Source organism: Pan troglodytes, chromosome 8 (genome assembly GCF_028858775.2).
Source record: "Pan troglodytes isolate AG18354 chromosome 8, NHGRI_mPanTro3-v2.0_pri, whole genome shotgun sequence".
NCBI lineage: Eukaryota > Metazoa > Chordata > Mammalia > Primates > Hominidae > Pan > Pan troglodytes.
Window position 1 is genome coordinate 35,914,484 of NC_072406.2, and position 17,320 is coordinate 35,931,803.

Consider the following 17,320-nt stretch of genomic DNA (forward strand, 5'->3'; position numbering starts at 1 on the left):
ATAGTGTGAAAAGAGAACAAGGGACAGATCCCTGGGAAATTTCAACATTTAAGATTCTGTAAAAAAAACCACAATAGGGCATATATCGCTATAAAACCCCAGCTACTCAGGAGGCTGAGTCAGGAGGATTCCTTGAGGCCAGGAATTCAAGACAAGCCTGGGCAACATAGATAGACCCTGTTGTATAGAAAAGATCTTAAATGATGGTCATAAAAGAAAGTAGGAGGAAGATCAAGAGCAAGTAGTACCAAGGAAACCAAGAAAAGAGTTTCAAGAATGAGGTGTCATTGAGTATTATATACAGCAGCAATGTCAAGCAAGATGAGGGCTAAGAAGCATCCAATGGATATGGATAGTTTTAGTGCTGGGATGAAAACAGGTCACTATAGTCTGAAGAGTGAATAGGAAGTTTAAAATATGTAAGTATCTAATGCTGGCTACTTTTTTTGAAAAGTCATGACCAAGAAGAGAAAGAAAACAATAGGATAATGGTTAGAAGGAACAACAGCATCAAAGGGATTTTATTTGTTTTTGCTTTTTAGATGAGGCATGGGAGGGGCTTCAACATAATTATATACCAACAGGAAAAAACGTGGAAGACAGGGAGAGGCTGAAAATACAGGTGTATATTATTCAAGGTCCAATCATATAACACTTGATGACGCTTATATTCTTGAAACTCCCTCCTTAGTTTCCTTGATGCTACTTGGTCTTATTCCTTTTCCTACTTTCATGACCATTACTTAAGATCTTTTCTATACAGAAGTCACACCGGATATTTGACCATGGAAAACTGAATACAAATAATTGTTATAAAGCTGTTTATCAGGCAATTTAAATGGTGAGAAGAGAACATAAGATATATAAAAGTAGCAATTATAAGAAGCATCTATCATTCTTAGGACTGGGAGACCAACAGGGGCCGGTAGGAGACGGAATTTGCAAAGTCTAAGAGGAGAGGGAGAGACTTTTTGCTAAAGGCAATCAAAAAGTATTTTATGAAGATGGCATTTGAGCTGGGCTTAATTAAGTGGAAATGAAAGAATATTCCGGGTGTTGCACATGACCTGGGAAATAGAAGCTACTTTATAAATATTTGTTGAAAAATGAAGTGATGATCAGATAAGCAAAAAAATCTAGAGAAAAGTGTGGAAAATTTCGGGAACAGTAAGTTTGGCTGGAGCTTGGATGGTGGAGATCGGTTGAAAATGTGGTTGCACAGATGGAGTAGAGATGGAGCAGACGGTCTTAAATTCCAGGCCAATGTGTTGAAAATTTATCTTAGGAAGCCGCTGACATTTGAGTAGGGAAGTGACAAGACTGGAACGATGATTTCTGGATGGCCGATTTGCCTGTGATACGTAGAAAGAACTGTAAGCAGAGAGCAACTGAAGTTCTCAGCCAGAAGGCCAAAAAATGACGAGCTGGATTGAAGTGACAATAAGGATATGAGAAAGGGAACAAGCAGGAAACAAAATGTAAGCCGCCAAGAAGTGGCTGAAGTGATGACTGTGGTTGGGGGGCATGGGAGGAAGAAGGGAAACTGAAGCTCCTTCTGAGTCTAGGCAATTGGAAGAATGGCAGGAAGAGGAAAGAAAGAGGAAGAGAACGGGGCTTTGAAGGGCCATGAGAAGTTCTGTGGAAACGGATCGGACATCCTAGTGCAAAGAGATGTGGCAGTGCAGGTCTGCAGCTTAACGGAGCCTGGGCAGGAGGTGGCTGATGTGGGTTTCATCTGCATAGAGATTCCGGCTGACGCCTCTATTTGGAAGAATGCAATAGTATTTGCGTATTTGAACCTACAGCCAGTCCTTGGGCCGGAAGCTGAGGCTGAACTGCCTCTTGATTTACAGCTTCCACCCCCAGTTTCCATTCTCCCCTAAAGCACTGGATTCAGGTAATCGCGGACGCACCTGGCTCCTCCCGCACTGGCCGCTGCCCTTGGCGGGACAATGGGCGCCCTAGCAGCCCCGAGCGTTCCCAGGGCGCAGGCGCGGCGCGGCGTGGCGTCGCCTAGCAACGAGGCACAACAAGGGACTTGGGGTTCGTCTGCTGGGTTTGCGGAGCAGCTAGCTACTCGGCGGGATCTCCCGGCAGGTAAAGGTAACCCCGTGGGGTGGGGAGGCCCAAGGCAGAGGCCTGAGGAAAACCTGGGAAAGGAGAAGGTGCCACGTGGGCGCAGACTGCTTGGGTCAGTGAGGCAACACCTTGCTGGGCGTTGTTAGTTTCTGCCTCGCGCCCGCAGGGTTAGACGGGGCTTGGGGTGGGTTTCGTAAGCATCCCGCCACCTCCCATTCAACAAGTGACAAAACTGAGGCCCGAGAGGGGATCTGAGGTGAGATCAAGTCAGATTCCGTTACTTGACTGTGAGCAACTCAGAAGTGGCCTCGATTTCTTGAGCCCTCCTCCTCTTTAAATCTTCTCAAAGCAGAACTCATTAGAAAATATTTAAAATCATAGGCTGAACGTTCACGAAGAACAAATACAAAGGACCAATCAACTCGTGAAAAAAAAATGGCTCCTGTAGTCAAGAAGATGCATTTTTAGAACAGAGTTGTTTGCATATCCAATGCCCTGAAGTTTTCACCCAGTTAATTTACTGCTAGAGATTTATCCTAAAGAAATAGTTGGGGATATGGATGAAAATTTTATGTCCAAGGACGTTCTTTGCCCTGTCCATATTTCCAGAAAATTAGAAACAAATTTCAACAATCAGAGACTGGCTAGATAGCTAATGGATTTTAAAATATTTGAAATGGCATGTTATGCTAATCCACTGGAGATGATTAAAGCAATGAAGGGAAACTGAGACTTCATGAATTTATTTGTTAATATAAGAATTTAGTAGGAATATGAACCCAGGAAGGGAAGGTGAAAGTAGGGGATAGAAGTTGAGGCAGGATGTTAAAATCACTTTAGAAAAACACACAAAGCCAGGTGCGGTGGCTCACGCCTATAACCCCAGCACTTTGGGAGGCTGAGGCAGGTGGATCGCCTGAAGTCAGGAGTTCGAGACCAACCTGGTCAATGTGGGGAACCTGTCTCTACTGAAAATACAAAAATTAGCCGAGCGTGGTGGCAGGTACCTGTAATCCCAGCTACTCAGGAGGCTGAGGCAGGAGAATCTCTTAAACCTGGGAGGTGGAGGTTGCAATGAGCCAAGATCAGGCCACTCTCCAGCCTGGGCAACAGAGTGAGACTCTGTCGAAAAGAAAGGAAAGGGAAAGGGAAAAGGAAAAGAAAGAGAGGAGGGGAGGGGAGGGAAAAGAAATAGTATTGATCTCTCTGAGCTTATCTTTGGGTGATTTTTATTTTATTCATTGTGCCCTTGTTTTCCAAATTCTCCACAGTGAAATGTATTACCCTTGTAAGGATCATCTCCATAGCTCATTGCCACTGACCTATGTCAGCTGTTCAGTCTCTCCTCCATTAACTATCATACCCAATATGGTGATAAAACACATAGGCTTTTTTTTGGGGGGGGAGACAGAGTCTCGCTCTGTCACCCAGGCTGGAGTGCAATGGCGTGATCTCAGCTCATTGCAACCTCCCCCTCCCGGCCTCAAGCAATTCTCCTGCCTCAGCCTCCCCAGTAGCTGGGACTACAGGCGCATGCCACCGCCACTCCAGGCTAATTTTTGTATTTTTAGTAGAGACAGAGTTTTGCCATGTTTTCCAGGCTGGTCTTGAGCTCCTGACCTCAGGTGATCCACCCGCCTCAGCCTCCCAAAGTGCTGGGATTACAGGAGTGAGCCACCACGCCGGGCCATGATAAAACACATAGGCTTTAAACTTCATTCTTTAGCTTAGTAGGAGACACTCTATCATTGCAATACTGTCTGTGTAAGCTCTTCTAACCTCTGCACTATGCAATTGCTCAAAAACACTATCCTGAAGTAGGAAAAATTAGTTCGTAAGTGAAAATCAGATGATTTAAAACAACTTTATGCAGGTGTAATTAAATTGCTTCCTGAATATTATTCATAAGCAATTCTTTTATAAATCAAAGGCTGCTCTATCTTGGAATTGGTTATAGAGTGCTATAAACTCTCTTTTTTTTTTTTCTTTTCCTAGAGATTAATTGTAGGATAGATTCTCATTTGCCCAGAATAGTTTCTGCCTGTCTGCCTGAAATATTATAGGCACAAGGTCTAGGGCCTGTTCACTTTTCAAGCACCTAAGGAAGATGTTTGAGATTTGAAAAAAATGCTTATATTGGCTCTAAAATATGAAAAGAGAACTGAAAAATTAGTGTTAATTAAATGTTTTATTAATATAAATTTTTATTACATTTGAAAACAATTTTCTCATTTTACAAGAATTTCCAGGTGTATGTACTGATTGCTGAGTAATTTCAAATACAAATTTCAAAAGTTTTTATGATGCAAATGACATTTAATGGGCGATGCAGGCACATTTTAACATTTTAATATATTGGCTATTGTGTGAATAAGCTTGCCCAGGCCCTCAAAAGTCTTAAAAGTAGCGTAGTCTGAAGTTAGAGACCTAGAATAAATGCCTTTCAGAAGTATCTAGGAGTTTCTATGAAGACGCGGCTTTTTAATGTATGTGATAAATTCTGGTCAGTGTCTCTAATGCTAGGAGTTGCTTTTGATCCTTGACATGCAATTTGAGCTAACCCTGACACTGTAGATTCTCCCCAAGGATTTTCTACTTCCTAGGATTTCTACTGAGACTATGGTAATTTCCTTAAGGCTATGATATACCGTTTAAGATTGCTCCTACGATATACCGTTTAAGATGGCTCTGATGTCAAACATAATTCCACAAACTCTCATTGAAGAAAACTAGATAGATTTCCTGGGTTATTCTAATAGACATTAACATCTTGAAAAGTTTTTTTTTTTTTTTTGAGACAGTCTCACTCTGTTGCCCAGGCTGGAATGCAGTGGTGCGATCTTGGCTCACTGCAGCCTCCGCCTCCCGGGTTCAAGTGATTCTCGTGCCTCAGCCTCCTGAGTAGCTGGGACTACAAGGCACGTGCCACCACACCCGGCTAATTTTTGTATTTTTAGTAGAGACAGGATTTCACTGTGTTGGCCAGGATGGTCTTGAACTCCTGACCTCGTGATTCGCCCACCTCGGCCTCCCAAAGAGCTGGGATTATAGGCGTGAGCCACCTGCCCGGCCTGAAAAGTTCTTTGAACCCAGGCTGGTTACTCCTCTGTGGTATGTTAACTGTGTATAAATTCCATTCCTTTCACTTTTTCCACACAGACATGGACATATGAGGACAAGTGGAAAGGAAGTAACCTCAGTTTCCCCAGAATATATCTCTTCAGATTTTTTAATTGCTTTTTTACTGAGCTGTGGATTATGAAAGAAAACTTTTTGTTATCCGGGCAAAGGACACAAATGTTGATTCAAGACCTGGTAGATTTTGTATACCATTTATGAGATCATTACTCCTAGGAAAAATGGAGTTAATGAGGTTTATAAATATCAAATGCCAATTATGTACCAGACACTGTTGTAGGTGTTTAGGATAGATCAGTGCAAGAAAATAGACAAAAACCTCTGCCTTTGTGGCACAAACATTCTTGCAGGTCTCAAAAGTAACTTGGTGGGCTTAGTCTCTTAAGCCCATCATAAGCGAGCTATAAAAATGGTAAATGATTTCTTGTTATTTAAGTTATGCCACTAATATATTCACCTCCTTTCTAAACTGAAAGCCGGGACTAACACTCAATGATCTTATCAATAAGTTCCTTAAAATTGCAGAGTTTGAAATTGGGATGTAGGTGACATATTTGTACATATGTGATAATTTTTACATGTATTGCATTGTGTTTTAGGAGGTAAAAATTTAAAGGAGAAAATAAACCTCCTCTCAAGGGCACAGGTAATTGAGAAATGTATGTGCAAATGTCACTTTAACCATATGTTGCATCTTTTTCCAGGATGGGTAAAAAGATAAAGAAGGAAGTAGAGCCTCCTCCTAAGGATGTGGTAAGTTTCTGATTTGAATACTAGTAGCACTTTAACAACCAGTTATAAAAATAAATTGTTCACACAGTTTGGCATGTACCAGTATATACATGAATACGCGGTGGCAGAAGTCCAAAGTCTGACTAATGATAAGATTAGTCAGAGAAATCTAACATTATATAAACAAACATTTACAACATTGTCATTATATAATTAGCACAATTAGAGAGTAATTATTAGCTTTTCCAGTATGTAGATGGCATGTTTATAGCATAGTTAATGACTAAATAGTTTGGGTTGTTCTTTTAAATACTTACCATTTACATTTGCCAGCCTCTCATTTATGTTAATTAATCAAGTGAATTTTCAAAAATAACTGGAAGTTCTGCTATAGCTATTAGATATGTATATAAGGTTGTCTGGTGATGACCACTGCACGTGAGAAGTCCCTATCCTTTCCAGTTCTATCGAGAGACTAGTCTGGCATCATCATCTTTATTCCAAATGCTAAGTAATTCATTCCCCACTGAAAGTTCTTCTCTGTCTTTAATAACAGGATTTTATCTTCTCTCTTTAAACTTTATCAATTATTGAAAGGTTGTGTTAAAAGTGAAAAATGACCTTGGACAATTTTCAGTTTAGAAACTTATTTTGAAACAGACATTTGGTGTGATTTCCTTCAGATAAATCAGGAATAGAAAAGAAATAAGTGGAGTCCACAGACTCACAGCAATTTCAAATTTGAAGGAAACAGGGCTAATGGCAGAAATCTGCCCCCTTGGGAGCTTTGTGGTTAAGACGCTGGGGGCCTTGAGCCAGCTCTGCCTCTTACCAACTGTGTCATTGTGGCCAATTTGCCAAATTTGGCCAAGTTATTTCAGTTTTTCTTTAGCTCCTAAATGGGAATCATAATATCAGACTCATTCCCGTTGTTGTACGAATTAAAACAAAATAAGTTACATAAAGGTCTTAGTGCTTGGCACGTAGCACTTGGAAAATAAGATCTATTATCATGAGAATCCTCTGGACTCTGCTTCTGAGACACACACACACACACACTTGCACCCCTGTGCAATCCACTAGGTATGATACTTCAATACAGTTGGGAACAAAATCTACAGAAGTGCCTGTCTTCCCCGGTCCAGGAAGGCTTTGCAGGGGTAGACATTGTGATCTCATGATGTTTCATCATTCTGGCTGCTTCTCTTAGGACATATTCCTAAAATGTTGCAGATTCTCTTATTTTTTTTCATTGCATCCAAGGTTTGTATTACTCCCCTTTTTGCTACCAAATAGCATTAATGGCATCTGATTAGCAAAAACATATTCTGATAAAAATTAGAATTACGGGGCTAATAAACAATAGATGTATATGGCCAATACACTTTCTATAACTTCGTAATGTCTTGCTGATATTGTCCTCTGGACTCCAATCCTTGGGGACACAATGGAGAACTTGAGAAACACAGTCCTAGCATTAACAAAATAGAACTCCTGCTTCCTCAGCTCCCAACAGCCTTGGAGGTAGCCAGTGGCGGGTGTAACATTGACCAATGGTCCTTACTCTTCCCTGCCTTTCCCAGGGGACTTCTACTCTGACTATAAAACTGACAGAGTGTTGGGAGGCTGAGGCGGGCGGATCACGAGGTCAGGAGATTGAGACCATCCTGGCTAACACGGTGAAACCCCATCTCTACTAAAAATACAAAAAATTAGCCGGGGGTGGTGGCAGGCGCTGGTAGTCCCAGCTACTTGGGAGGCTGAAGCAGGAGAATGGTGTAAACCTGGGAGGCGGAGTTTGCAGTGAGCTGAGATCCCACCACTGCACTTCAGTCTGGGCAACAGAGCGAGACTGCATCTCAAAAAACAAACCAACAAACAAACAAAAACTGACAGAGTGGTATTAAAATAATATCTAAGCCCTTTTCTACAGTATTTGTTTTCATACTTCAAAGCACTATGCCACAATTTACAGTATCTTAACCTGGAACTTGTTCCAGAATATACCTCTAAAGTCAATAAAGGTTTGTTGTACACATTGTAAATGAAAACCACATTTAAAGAGAAATATAACTACTTAAGAAAATAAACTTTTCTCTGTCAGCTAATAGTAATTTGCTTCTTATATGTTTCCTAGAAATATTGTTTCCAAAGACCTTAATTTTTATCAGGCTTTCCTCTATAGTTTAAAATGAGTAATAAAGACAGTAAGAAAAGTGTTGGTATTAGGATTAGAACAAAAAGCTCCCTTTGCTTTTCTGAATATTCTCATTTGTCGTAACATTAATATATGCAGATATAGTACTGATTACATTTCCTTCTCATAAAAGAGACACTAGCTAAGAAGATGCCTACATATGGAAAAGACACGGCTTGATCTACCAATACAACTATATTCTTCCTTTCCAAATCATTTCCATATCTGGCCAAAAGGTTGTTTGTGATGCTTTAACAAAAGGAAAATTTACTGTGGAATATTGCATAAAAGAATTCCTAATAGAAATGACTCTACTAGGCATGATTTAGTATAAGGCAAGATATTCAGTGTCTAAGAGTACCGGCTCTGGGCTATCTTGCCTGAGTTTGGGTCCTTACTCCATTATCCACTTATGCCCATCTATGAACTTGGGTGAACTTTCTAACCTCTGTGCACCACAGTGAGGATGTGATACTGCTTAATTCATAGGAATACCCACTCACATCAGTGAAGGAAGGTTAGATCAATGTAAAATGCTTAGAACAGTGCCTGGCATTAGGTAAGAGCTTGGTAGATGTTATTATTATTAATGATATAGTTGAGGGTGCTGTTCATCATTCTACAGAACTGAACAAGTTTGTATGAACTGTCAAAGGAGACAGGGAAGTCAGGGATGAGGCATGGAAGACCAGCTGGCCACTGAAGTCCCCTGAGGCCTGGTGTGTGGCCATAATGATTTACGGTCAGATCTTTGAGTTTGCAAGCATGGAAATTGTAGTCTTTTAATATTTCAGAGGTGATTGAGCTTCAGTGGATAAAGCCACAAGCTCTAAATTCCCAAGAGACTATGACCTGGCCCTGGAATCGTAATGATTAAGTATCAAGTTAACTGAACATTTATGTTAATGGGTCAGGACTTTCTTTCCTTAGTTAAATGCACACAGGAAGCTAAGCAGGGTGAGTATAGAATCAGAGCAATGGAAAGTAGTGCAACATGCCCCCTCAGCTGCACACCCAAATCCAATTCCTGGGAAGAGGGTGAGGTCTCCTGAGTTTTCCTGGACCTCCTTCATCAATCTCAGAACTCAACCTTTCATTCTTTGTCATAGACTGACAACACTACTATGGACTTTAAAAAATAAATAAATAAATGGCCTGTGCTTGCCCTATTGGACAGCATAGAATCAGATCATTTTTATCATTGAAGATCTATTGGACAACACTATTCTAGACAGTATTATTCCTTAACAGAGACATAAAAATATTCTAGAAGCCTATGGCCACTCGAATTGACTGGGCTTAGAATTCAAAGCTTAGCCAAAATGCTTCCATTTACTTTCATTCTTTTTGTAAATAATTTTGTTTTATCATTTATTTTGCTATGTAAAGAAGTTATAAGGACTTCTTTTCCCATCTTTCTTCCTCCTGACAGTTAAACACTATGAATTAATAAAAAATATAAATTCATAAACAATATACATATATATAACAATATGGATAATTTTCAGCTTGCTCACCTTACTCCAAAAGTTTGCTACTTTGATCAGGTTATAAAGTAAACTAAAAGGTATTTTAGCTACTTTCATTTTAATCTTTAGACATTTTAGCAAATTTTTCCTGATGTCTAGATATTCTCTACTGAAAGTTCCTATTAGATGAATGCTGTCTACCTCCTCCTGTTTATCTATCTCTGTCTTTTCCTGTACAATTAGCACCTCATGATCTGGGACCACTAATGTAGTAAACATATTGAAATAGAAATTGTAAAAGCTTTTTATCTGTACTTATTGGCACCATAAAAAATCACTCAACTGTGATGATTTATTTTCGCTGAGGTCATCTTCATAATTTTGTATTTTTTTTAGACCTGTGCTAATACTCCAGCCACTAGGCACATGTGGTTATTAAAATTTGAATTTATAATGATTAAAATTATTAATTTTAAAGGCCAGGGGCAGTGGGTCACATCTGTAATCCCAGCAGTTTGGGAGGCTGAGGCGGGAGGATCTCTTGAAGCCAGGAGTTCAAGACCAGCCTGGGAAAAATAGCAAGACTTTGTCACTATTTTTTAAAAAAGAAGTTAAAAATTCAGATTCTCAGTCGCATCAGTTACATTTCAAGTGCTAAAGAACCGCTTGTGGCCTGTGACTACCATATTGGATAGCACAAAATCAGAACGTTTTCATTGCTGAAGTTCTGTTGGACAGCACTATTCTAGACAGTATTATTCCTTAACAGAGACATAAAAATATCTCTAGAAGCCTATGGCCACTCTAATTGACTGGGCTTAAAATTCAAAACTTAGCCAAAATGCTTCCATTTTCTTTCATTCTTTTTGTAAATAATTTTATCATTTATTTTGCACAGAGCATGAAATTATAATTTCTCAACGAGCTTGTTGTGGTGACTGACTTTCTCATGGGAAAGCAGATGGAATATGTAATGACAGCACAGTATTATTTATTTAGTCATGTGGCACTCTGTTATAGCTATCATTTATTCTCAGTGCCCTTTTTAATAAAAAATTACTATAATGGTGCAGGCTCTGTAGGAGAAACAAATGTTATGCCAAGTTTCTCTATTCTCTGCCAAACATTTGTATTTCTCCTGTGTCAGCCTATTGGATTGCAGCTCTTACAGTCTCAAGCTTCCCTTTAAGCTTCTCATACCCCATATTATCTTTTTTTCTTTTTTGAGATAGGGTCTTGCTCTGTCTCCCAGGCTGGAGTGCAGTGGCACAATCATGGCTCACTGCAGCCTCCACCTCCCAGCTCAACTGATCCTCCCTACTCAGCCTCTTGAGTAGCCGGGACTAAAGGCATACACCGCCATACCCGGCTAATTTTTGTATGTTTTGTGGAGACAGGGTCACATTATGTTGCCCAGGCCAGTCTGGAACTCCTGGGCTCAAGAGATCTTCCCACCTCGGCCTCCCAAAGTGCTGTGATTACAAGCATGACTCACTGCACCTGGTCTTTAAAATTAATTTTAATTATTATAGATTCACACTTAAATAACCACATGACTATTAAATGATATTTACTAAAGCTTATGTTTAAATGTATTTTCGTATACTCTACCTACTCCTCTGAGACTTGTTCTTCTGTGGTGATCATGACATACCCATCCTTAACCATAGTATCCTTATTCACACACTTATATAATCAGCTTTAAAAATATAGAAACATGTGAGGTCTCTGGGGTGAAAGTTCCAAGAGGGAAGGGAAATCTGTTTTGGATGTGGTTGGTGGAGAAGATGGCCAGCTGGGACATGAGGGGAAGTGCCCTAAGTGGTGAAGATGATCTAAGGCTGTGGTTCTTAGGAGTTTGCGGGGCAATCAAGGAACCTTATGAAGGTAGGTTGGGATCTGTGGAAACTCCTCCTTCTGAAATGTACTCCAAGTATTTTGCATATGATTTCACATAGAGAATGTACCTTCAAAGCCTACTGATAGCTCCATGGACCTCAGATTTAGAGCCCTCTCTCCTGACATCAGCAAACAGTACACAGTTAAGGCACTTTAAGACCACAAGCATAGAAAAAGTTTCCAGGGGCACTTTAATACATTCCTTTACAGACATTTTCCAAGTACTACCATCACCCCAGTATTGTTCATAGGTGATGGAGACAGAGAAACAGCATGGTCCTTTGCCTAAAGAAATGTATTTATTTGCTGGACAAATATAGAGTGCCTACCATATGCAAGCATTCTTCCACATCCTGGGCATAAAGATGGGGAGAAAGGAAAGTTCAGGCCCCAAGGCAGCTTATATTATAGTGGGAGAAACAGTCAATTAATAATAATATAATTCAGGTAGTGATACGATCAATGAAGAAAAATAAAGTATGATATGGTAAGGAGTGTGATGGGGCCCCTTTAAATAGAATCTTGGGCAGGCCTTCTTAGTGGGATCTCAACCAAAACACACTTAAATGAAATGAGGGGGTAATCTGTGCAAATATCTGGGAGGGGACCCCAGCCAGACCACAGTAACTAAAGCCTTATGCAGTGTGTTTGAGGAATGCCAGGAAGGTTGGTGTGACAGGAGATTAGTGAGCGAGGTGTAGGATGGGGTCACAAAGATGGTGAGATGGTGGTGACCACGTAGGACATTAGGCTATGTTAAGCAAGTTGGATTTTTCCCTAAGGTGCAAAAAGGAGAATTCGTTGGAAGGTGACAAAGAGAGTAGTAGTGACATCTGATTTATATTTAAAATAAAAAATAAGATCGTTCTAGCTACAATGTGGGAGAAACATGAAAATTGGAAGACCAGCTTGGAGGTTGTCACAGTAGTGCAGTTAAGATACAATGGCAGCTTGGACCCAGGAAGTCACCGTGAAGAAGATGAGATGTGGCCAGAGTGAGGATGAGCTCTGAAGGTCGAGCTGGCAGGATGTGCTGATGGGTAGGACGTGGAGTGTGAGAAGGGGACAAGTTGAGAGATCAAGCCTGAGCAATGGAGTGAATGGAAGTACAACATACTGAAATAGACATGTAAATCAAAGACATAATGCAGTGTGTTAAATTCAGAAAAATAACAGCTGTGGAAGAAGAGAAAGAAAAGCAAGCAAGCAAGCCTAGTAGCCCAAGGAATTTCAACCCCCAAACCACCATGAATAAAAACAATAAAAAGTGTATCCAGAGAGATGGAGGCCTGACAATTAAATACACCATAACTCTCTATAGTTTCAAGTATTATTGTATTATTTTCTTTAGAAATGAAATAAAACTCTCAAGAAGTCCTGGGTGACGTGACATGGCGCTCCCAGATGGTGGCTTTAGTGAGAACTATTTTGGTAAGTCACTGAGGGTGAAAGTCAGATTGGATATGTGCAGCAAGGAGCGAGAGTAAGAAAAGTAAGTATTTGTAAGGTTTTTGATTGTGAAAGACAAGGAAGGGTAATGTGTACAAAGGATGATTACTATCTAAGGACAGTTGGTTTTTATTTTAAAATAAAAGAGCTTCAAGAAATCAGAGTTCAAGGAGGATTAGGTGGCTGCAGTTTGCAGGGTAGAGTACCAAAAAGAAGAGACCAACATACAGCAATAGCTCCAGAAATCCAGTTAATGGTCCTCTGGATTCTCTGAAGTCTAATCTGTATGGGGTGGAACTCCACATGGCAAAGGACATGCATGAACAACTCTCAGGGTGCCGTTAAGTCAAACCCTCTCTAGAGCTCACACCGGTCTGGGAAGCATTGTAATTTGCTTGGAAGGCATGGAGGGTCTTATTGAATACCTGGGGCATTAATAAGAGTCCCCAGAAAAGTCATGCGTTAATAGTCGTGTGGCTAAACTATCCAGCCCTACAGAAAAGGTTTCTCTAGTCCTGCCCTACCTAATAAAGCTTAAAAACGGGCTTTAAATAGATTAACCTGATCCATAAGTAAGATAACTGCCTGCCAGAACAAAATTCAATATCCTTTAAGGAACACTCCTCCTCCCCCAGCCCCCAAAAGAATCCAGATGCTCAGCTACATAATTTTCACAATGCCCAGTATCCAATACAAAATTGTTAGATGTGCAAAAAAGGAAAATGTGACCTATAACCAGGAGAAAATCAGTTAATAAGCTAATAGAGGAGGTAAAATGGGATACTAAAAAAACCCAATCGACTGAAAAAAGGCAGGATAAAAGGAACAGGGAGCAAATGTGACAAAGTGAAAACAAATAGCAAGATGATCAATTAAAACCCAACCATATCAACAACCACATTGGATATAAATAACCTAATATTCCAACAAAAAGTGATTGTCCAACTGAGTAAAAAAGCAAGACTCAACTGTCACCTGTCTATAAGAATCCTCCTTTACATGTAAAGGTACACATAAAAGTAAAAACATGAAAAAAGATATATACCATGCAAACACTAATCATAAGAAATCTGCAGCACCTATGTTAATACCAAATGAAATACATTACAATTGCAGGACAAAGAATATTACCTGAGAAAAAGATGGACATTTTATAATGATACAAAGGTTTATTTTTTAATGGTCCTAAGTGTTATGCACCTAATAACACAAGTTTAAGATACATGATGGCAAAAAAGGCTATGCAATAGCATAAGAAACAATGAAATACTTAGACATTAGTTTAACAAAATAAAATCAATACCTATATGCTGAAAACTATAAAACATTTCTGAGACAAATTAACTAAGACCTAAATAACTGAAGAGATAAAAGCACTATGTTGGATGCAGATACATTGCTGGTAGGAATGCCAATGGTAGAACTACTCTGGAAAAATAAACTGTATTTTTTTCTTTTTTTGAGACAGGGTCTCACTCTTTTGCCCAGGCTGGAATGCAGTGGTATGACTGTAGCTCACTGCAGCCTTGAACTCCCTGGTCAAGCGATCCTCCCACCTCAGCTTCCCAAGTAGCTAGGACTACAGGTGCATGCCACCACACCTGGCTAATTTTTTCACTTGTTGTAGAGACAGGGTCTCACTATGTTGCCCAGGCTGGTCTTGAATTCTCGGCCTCAAGTGATTCTCCTGCCTCAGCCTCCCAAAGTGCTGGGATTACAGGCATGAGCTGCAGTGACCCAAAATTATATTTTCTTATAAAGTTAAACATGCACTTGTCAGACAAGCCAGAAATTTTATTTCTGGGCATTTGCTCAAGAGAAATGAAAACATTTGTCCATAACAAGACTTGTATAAAATGTGCATGGCAACTTTTATACATAATGGTTCCAACCTGAAACAACCCAGAGGTCTATCAACAGTTGAATGGATAAACAAATCGTGATATACAATGGGATACTACTCAGCAGTAAAAAGAAAGGTAAAAACAAATGAGATCCATGAAACATGGATCTCAAAAATATTCTGCCACATGAAAGAAGCCTACACAAAGGGTCCCTATGTAGTAATTTCATTACTACTAAATTATAGGACAGGCGAAACTGATCTGCAGTGGAAGAAAGGAGATCAGTGGTTGTCTGGGACCAGTCACAGGAGGGGAATCAACTGCAATGAGGCAGGAGAGAATGTTGTGGGGCATGGAAACTTTCACATATTGCTTGGAATGGTTGGTTATACAGATGTATATGTTTCTTAAAATTCTATACAGATGTATACAATCCTCAAAACTCATCAAACTTACACTGAAAATTACTGCATTGTATTACATCTAAATTGGCCCTCTGTAAGCTGGATTCAAAAGAAGTAAAGGAAGAATTTAGTTGACAGGGAGGAGTTGACTACTCATGAGACAAAAGAGATTATTAATAATATAAAGTAAGATGAGAATGTGTCCATTCTGTGAGAATAGGAGATTGAGTTATCTAATGTGCTAGTCTTAGCGTCTGGCACTTAATAGGGATTCAATAAATGTTTATTAAATAAATGAATTAATGAAGGTGAATGAGTTAAAAAGCCAAAGCACCTATTAGAGATTGGCCTTGGGTATTTTCTCTGATGTAATAGAACATGTGCAGATATAGGTAGATTTGAATCTGCAAGTTGGAAGTTGATGGAGTTTCCATCTGGTAACTTTATTTTTTCTGAAAATTTTGCTGGGTGAGGAGGAAAGAAAGGGGGAAGTAAGAGTGTTAAATGTTCAAGGATAGTAGAAATGTTTGAAATAATTTTGTTCTTTTGAGAAGGAAAAATCAAGTTTACAAAAGAAATGTAGAAACCTGGTTTGCAGTGAGGCCCTCTCAATTGCTGGTCATGAATTTATAATGATACTAATTTTCTTCTAGTTTAACATTCTTTGAGAATGGTTGGACACTTGGGTATAAATGCAAAGAAGAAAATACTAGTGTTCACTTGTGGTTTGGATTTGAGAAGATTCATCTGATGAAAAGACAGAGAGACAAGGAGGTTTACGCTTTAGCAGAAGTGTTATTCAGATAATAGAACATGCAATCTAAGCAACTTAAGAGGGGAATAAAGGAGAAAGCTGATAAAGGGAGAGAAAACAGAGGTAGTAAATGGACTGGGGATCCAAATGCAATTGAAGAATCTCTGAGTGGGAGTAGTTGAAAAAGTCAAGTTGTATCTTTCACCACTTGCTGTTTGGCTACCAAGAACCCCTCAGAGCCTGAACACTGTGGGTGCGGCAGGAAACCCATCTATGGGCAGATAGAGAAAAATTAATGGATTCTCAAGCATAATAGCAGAAGACAAAGCTGAATGATAGATGGATGCTACTGAGTCAGAATTAGTAAAAGAGACAGGGGAGAACTTTCAAAAGTAATGAGAACACTTCTCTTCTGTCTAGGATATAGTGGTAGCAGGCAGCAGCAGGCATTCCTCCAGCTACAATAACTATGAAAAGCAGATGGATTTAAAACTATGATTGAAGAGCTTTGGAAAGGCAAATTAAAAAGACTGATAATACCAAGTGTTGGTGAGGATGTAGAGCAAGTGGAACTCTCATTCATAACTGGTGGGAATGTAAATTGATAAAAACCACTTTGGAAAACTGTTCGATAGTACCTACAAAAGGGAAATATATGTCTACCCTATGACTCATCAATGCCATTCCTAGATAAATACCCAAGAGAAATGTATGTATCCACAAAAAGACATGTAAAAGAATATTCATTGTGACTTATGATTTCCTTAAACTGGAAAGAAAAGAACCCAAACTGGTATATTTATATACTGGAATACATTATATAGCCATAAGAAATATGACTTAGCTATATAAGCAAAAATGTGAAAGAACTGCAACAGGTATTGCACTGAGCTAAAGAAACCAAATATGAAAGAGTGAATGTTGTATGATTCCTTATATGAAGTTCAAAAATGGAAAATTAAGTGATTATTTTAAAAGTCAGAATAATGGTTATCTCTCATGGTGGCTTAGGAAAGGAGTGTGAGGAAACCTTCAAAGATACTGGAAATGTTCTATACCTTAGTTGGAGAGATCTGAATTAATATTCTGGAAGATCAAGTGGAAGAAATATCTAATAACACAAACAGAGTCAATTTTGCTTTTTAATCCAATCTAACAGCCTTAGTTGGATTTATTTACCCTAGTGATGTTTATTTTGATCATTGACTTATTTGATTTTATTCCTATCATTTTATTTGAAGTTGTGGTTTTTCTTTGCTATGTTTTCATCTTGTAATTTCTTTTGTATTTTCTGTCCCTTTTCTGAATTGAGCAATTTTCCTTTGTTTTCCTTTCTTTCTGGCAGTGTGGAACTT

At 39.3% G+C, this 17,320-nt stretch overlaps 1 protein-coding gene across 11 annotated transcripts in view; it reads left to right on the top strand.

The window, feature by feature from the left end:
- Positions 1-1,954: 1,954 nt before the first annotated feature.
- ARMC3 (armadillo repeat containing 3) overlaps positions 1,955-17,320 on the top strand; it is a 110,239-nt gene continuing 94,873 nt past the window's right edge. For 3 of the 11 annotated variants that reach the window (XM_054659373.2, XM_063817574.1, XM_063817575.1), the window contains exons 1-2: positions 1,973-2,097; positions 5,922-5,970. In XM_054659373.2, coding sequence (XP_054515348.1) covers positions 5,923-5,970 — 48 coding nt within the window. In that variant the 5' untranslated portion in view covers positions 1,973-2,097; position 5,922. 11 annotated transcript variants of the gene reach the window in all.